Raw genomic sequence first — 5,721 nt, forward strand, 5'->3', positions numbered from 1 at the left:
CTTGCGTTGTCTACTGGTTCAATTACCAAGTTTGCTACGTCACTTCCGTTATTTTAGCGCACCGCTGTTCATTATCCAGCAAGTGAAAGTGAATGAAATCGACTCGAAAGGCTTTCATTGATCATATCATTTCAATCTTCAAAATTAATTTCAGGGTAAATTTCCCCTTTAAGTGTTTAATTGTGACAGAGCTTTAATGAATCAGATGGACTGTCCCACGTTCCCATGAAAATGAGCATGGCCTTGATTAGCGTTTCAACTGAAGCGCAAGACAAACATAACAGGTGCATTTTAGGCTTTCAGGAGGCTTATTGCCTTTCAAAAGTACACTAATTTTTGCTGAATAGTTCATTTTCAAACCAGTAATCATTTTCTAACAGGCTTACCAATCCATTTGTTAGATTTTGCTGTGTTCAAAATTCTTACTTATCCATTTTTATAGCCGTTATGGTTTTTAAGCAGTTATTTAGAACCCTGCTTTATGAATTTAAGCTGAAAATAACCTGCTCAAAGTGATGAACAGTAATGGCAGTATTTATGCAAAACATGTCTTTCTTTTTGACCCGATGACAGGTGTGTCCCAATGCAAATCATTTTTTACAATAATTAACGGCTTGGCTAGGCTGCAACCTTCTCTTTCACTACCACGGCAGGCTACCATAAATGTGAACCGTGTTTGCTTAATTTTATTGATTAAGCAGCTATATATGCGTTATAGTTTTTTTTAATGCCGTCATTGATATTTTCAATCAATCGGCTCCTTTGTAATGTTGAAGGAAACATGTTTGGAATATTGCATTACAATTGGATTTATTAGAAATCATGGCTTTCTCGATAAGTGTAAGAATCATGTATATTATTATCGACAAGGTCAAGTGCATTTCAGACTTACTTCATCTTGTACATCGATTGATGCCTTAGATTCCAACAGCAATCTCGTAGTGGCATCACGATCGTTTGCCGCTGCCAAGTGAAGAGGAGTTTTCCCATTCTGTGGAGAAATATAGATATATCGTTAATCATAGAATGACTCAATGATATGCATGACAACCGCTGTATGACACTTATCCTATACCCCTTATTTGATTCCAACAGGAATATCGCGCATGGCCTTGAAGAGTGCATCAATTGAGAGGCAAAAATTCTCTTCATATTCATGTGTTCAGGCGGGCTATTCCATATCGTCCTTCGAAAGCATACAGTGTTCGGGCGTTCATCTCAACCATTATTTATTACTTAAAGTGTTTATGTTTTACTAGTAGTCTCTTAGAAATTAGGATTTAAGTGTTTAATTGTGACAGAACTTGAATGCATCACTTGGACTGTCCCATGTTCCCATGAAAATGAGCGTGGCCTTGATTAGCGTTTCAACTGACGCGCAAGACAAACATAACAGGTGCATTTCAGGCTTTCAAGAGGCTTATCACCTTTCAAAAGTACACCAATTTTGCTGAATAGTTAAATTTCACACCAGTGACCATTTTCTTAAAGGCTTACGAATCCATTTGTTAGATTTTGCTGTGTTCAAAATTTTTACTTATCCATTTTTATAGTCGTTACGATTTGAAGTAGACATTTAAAATCCCTGCTTTATGAATTTAAGCTGAAAATAACGAACTCAGAGTGATGAAAAGTAATGGCAGTATTTATGCAAAACATGTTTTTCTTTTTGAGCCGATGACAGGTGTGGCCCAATGCAAATCAATTTCTACAATATATAACGTCTTGGCTAGGCTACAACCTTCTCTTTCACTACCATGGTAGGCTACTGTAAATGGTAACCCGTGTTCGCTTAATTTTATTGATTAAGCAGAAGTATATGCGTTAAAGTTCTTTTTTATGCCGTCATTGATATTTTACAATCAATTGGCTCCTTTGTAATGTTGTAGAAATCATGTTTGGAATATTGCATTACAATTGGATTTGTTGGAAATCTTGGCTTTCTTGATAAGTGTACGTATCATGTAAATAATTATCGACATGGTCAAGTGCAATTCAGACTTGCTATATCTTGTACCGCAATGGATGCTTTAGATTGCAACAGCAATCTTGTAATGGCATCATGATTATTTGCTACTGCCAAGTGAAGAGGAGTTTGCCCACACTGTGGAAAAATATAAATATATCATTATTAACAGAATGACTCAATGATATTGCATGACACGCACAGTATGACACTTATCCTTTACCCTTTATTTGATTCCAACAGGAATATCGCGCATTGCCTTGAAGAGTGCATCAATAAAGACACACAAATCATTTCACATTCATGTGTTGAGGCGGCCTATTCCATATAGTCCTTTGAAAGCATACATTGTTAAGGCGTTCGTCCCAACCATGATTTATTACTTAAAGTTTTTTACGTTTTATTAGTAATCTCTGAAAAATTGGATTTAAGTGTTTAATTGTGACAGAGCTTAAATGCATCAAATGGACTGTCCCACGTTCCACTGAAAATGAGCATGGCCTTGATTAGCATTTCAACTGAAGCGCAAGACAAACATAACAGGTGCATTTTAGGCTTTCAGGAGGCTTATTGCCTTTCAAAAGTACACTAATTTTTGCTGAATAGTTCATTTTCAAACCAGTAACCATTTTCTTACAGGCTTACCAGTCCATTTGTTAGATTTTGCTGTGTTCAAAATTTTTACTAATCCATTTTATAGCCGCTATGGTTTTTAAGCAGTTATTTAAATCCCCTGCTTTATGAATTTAAGCTGAAAATAACCTGCTCAGAGTGACGAAAAGTAATGGCAGTATTTATGCAAAACATGTCTTTCTTTTTGACCCGATGACAGGTGTGTCCCAATACAAATCAATTTCTACAATAATTAACGGCTTGACTAGGCTATAACCTTCTCTTTCACTACCACGGCAGGCTACCGTAAATGTTAATCCATGTTCGCTTAATTTTATTGATTAAGCAGCTATATATGCGTTATAGTTTTTTTTAATGTCGTCATTGATATTTTACAATCCATTGGCTCCTTTGTAATGTTGTAGGAAACATGTTTGGAATTTTGCATTAGCATTGGATTTATTAGAAATTGTGGCTTTCTCGATAAGTGTACGAATGATGTAAATTATTATCGACACGGTCAAGTGCAATTCAGACTTACTTCATCTTGTACGTCAGTGGATGCTTTAGATTCCAACAACAATCTTGTAGTGGCATCACTGTCATTTTTTACTGCCAGGTGAAGAGGAGTTTGCCTATGCTGTGGAGGAATATAAATATATCCTTAATGATAGCATGACTCAATGATATTGTATGACAATCACTCTCTTGCACTTATCCTATTCCCCTTATTCGATCCAAACAGGAATATCGCGCATGGCCTTGAAGAGTGCATCAATTGAGAGGCAAACATTCTCTTCATATTCATGTGTTCAGGCGGGCTATTCCATATCGTCCTTTGAAAGCATACAGTGTTCGGGCGTTCATCTCAACCATGATTTATTATTTAAAGTGTTTACGTTTTATTAGTAATCTCTTAGAAATTAGGATTTAGTGTTTAATTGTGACAGAGCTTTAATGCATCACTTGGACTGTCCCATATTCCCATGAAAATGAGCGTGGCCTTGATTAGCGTTTCAACTGACGTGCAAGACAAACATAACAGGTGCATTTTAGGCTTTCAGGAGGCTTATCGCCTTTCAAAAGTACACCAATTTTTGCTGAACTTCAATTTCACACCAGTAACCATTTTCTTAAAGGCTTACGAATCCATTCTTAGATTTTGCTGTGTTCAGAATTTTTACTTATCCATTTGTTATAGCCGTTACGGTTTTTAAGTAGACATTTAGAATCCCTGCTTTTTGAATTTAAGCTGAAAATAACGAACTGAGAGTGATGAAAAGTAATGGCAGTATTTATGCAAAACATGTTTTTCTTTTTGACCCGATGACAGGTGTGGCCCAATGCAAATCAATTTCTACAATATTTAATGTCTTGGCTAGGCTACAACCTTCTCTTCACTACCATAGCAGGCTACTGTAAATGTTAACCGTGTTCGCTTAATTTTATTGATTAAGCAGAAGTATATGCGTTAAAGTTTTTTTTCTTGCCGTCATTTATATTTTACAATCAATTGGCTCCTTTGTAATGTTGTAGAAAACATGTTTGGAATATTGCATTACAATTGGATTTGTTAGAAATCATGGCTTTCTTGATAAGTGTACGTATCATGTAAATAGTTATCGACATGGTCAAGTGCAATTCAGACTTACTTTATCTTGTACCGCAATGGATGCTTTAGATTGCAACAGCAATCTTGTAATGGCATCATAATTATTTGCTGCCGCCAAGTGTAATGGAGTTTGCCCACTCTGTGAAGAAATATAGATATATCATTAATCATAGAATGACTCAATGATATTGCATGACAACAACTGTATGACACTTATCCTATACCCCTTATTCGATCCAAATAGGAATATCGCGCATGGCCTTGAAGAGTGCATCAATTGAGAGGCAAAAATTCTCTTCATATTAATGTGTTCAGGCGGGCTATTCCATATCGTCCTTCGAAAGGATACATTGTTCGGGCGTTCATCTCAACCATGATTTATTATTTAAAGTGTTGACGTTTTATTAGTAATCTCTTAGAATTAGGATTTTTGTGTTTAATTGTGACAGAGCTTTAATGCATCACTTGGACTGTCCAACGTTTCCATGAAAATGAGCATGGCCTGATAAGAGTTTCAACTGAAGTGCAAGGCAAACATAACAGGTGCATTTTAGGCTTTCAGGAGGCTTATTTCCTTTCAAAAGTACACCATGTTTGCTGTATAGTTCAATTTCAAACCAGGAACCATTTTCTTACAGGCTTACCAATCCATTTGTTAGATTTTGCTATGTTACGAAATTCTTACTTATCCATTTTTATAGCCGTTACGGTTTTTAAGTAGATATTTAGAACCCAATGCCGTATTAATTGAGGCTGAAAATAACATACTCAGAATGATGAAAAGGAATATCAGTATTTATGCAAAACATGTCTTTCTTTTTAACCCGGCGACAGGTGTGGCCAATGCAAATCAATTTCTACAATATTTAACGGCTTGGCTAGGCTGCAACCTTCTCTTTCACTACAACGGCAGGCAACTAAAACATTGCAGCCATAAAACAATGAAATAACAGCAACAACATCAACATAACAACAACAATAACAGGTACATCTGCAGAACACCATCCCTAACTAGCTTGTCTACGAATAGGGTTAGATTGGGAAAGGTTACTTTGAAATCACTTGACAGGTAAAACAGCCAGTATGAACGGTAAAAATGGTAAATGTAGTACGTTCTGTGCATTCATAACTTGTGTTTGGTAATATACGTTTAGGAGCTCCTTTAGAAATATATGTCTGTCCAACCTTTGAGTCTATGTTAATCGTACCAGTAGAGGTTCTGTACATTCATGGGCTATGTCATATGCCGACATTGGAGTACACTTAATGGGCGCGGTATTTGCCATGCCGTTTCTCTGGTGTGCCATATCCACAAGGAATCTACTTTTGCAAGAAATGTGACGACGACATATGAGGGTATGCGCTTGCAGGGCATGCTTGATGAACTCTGTGATTAAATAATTCAATAGACTATTATCCCTCCGGCGGGGCGATTAGTAAAAAAATCGTATTTGCCCTAAGATGTGAATAGACATGTGACTATAGATAGATAGGGTCATGCAATGAGAAGGAGTATCTATACACTGGCATC

At 36.4% G+C, this 5,721-nt stretch overlaps 1 protein-coding gene across 1 annotated transcript; it reads right to left on the reverse strand.

Annotated features, from left to right (window-relative positions):
- Positions 1-247: 247 nt before the first annotated feature.
- Positions 248-5,497, reverse strand: LOC139127527 (ankyrin repeat domain-containing protein 7-like). Its single transcript, XM_070693434.1, has 6 exons — positions 5,399-5,497; positions 4,231-4,329; positions 3,120-3,218; positions 2,018-2,104; positions 893-991; positions 248-259 (listed from the first exon to the last, which is right to left on the reverse strand). The coding sequence occupies exons 1-6, from the start codon at positions 5,495-5,497 to the stop codon at positions 248-250; spliced, it is 495 nt and encodes a 164-aa protein (XP_070549535.1).
- Between the last annotated feature and the right edge of the window lie 224 nt (positions 5,498-5,721).

Source organism: Ptychodera flava, unplaced genomic scaffold (assembly GCF_041260155.1).
Source record: "Ptychodera flava strain L36383 unplaced genomic scaffold, AS_Pfla_20210202 Scaffold_33__1_contigs__length_2856901_pilon, whole genome shotgun sequence".
Classification (NCBI taxonomy): domain Eukaryota; kingdom Metazoa; phylum Hemichordata; class Enteropneusta; family Ptychoderidae; genus Ptychodera; species Ptychodera flava.

Bases quoted from the DNA above. Each gene is read 5' to 3' on its own strand.
- LOC139127527 (XM_070693434.1), bottom strand. From the start codon at position 5,497: ATGGCACACCAGAGAAACGGCATGGCAAATACCGCGCCCATTAAGTGT. The intron at 3,219-4,230 runs GTAAGTCTGAAT...ATTCCTCCACAG, and splicing joins CCATTGCGGTACAAGATAAA to CATAGGCAAACTCCTCTTCA. The intron at 2,105-3,119 runs GTAAGTCTGAAT...ATTTTTCCACAG, and splicing joins CCACTGACGTACAAGATGAA to TGTGGGCAAACTCCTCTTCA.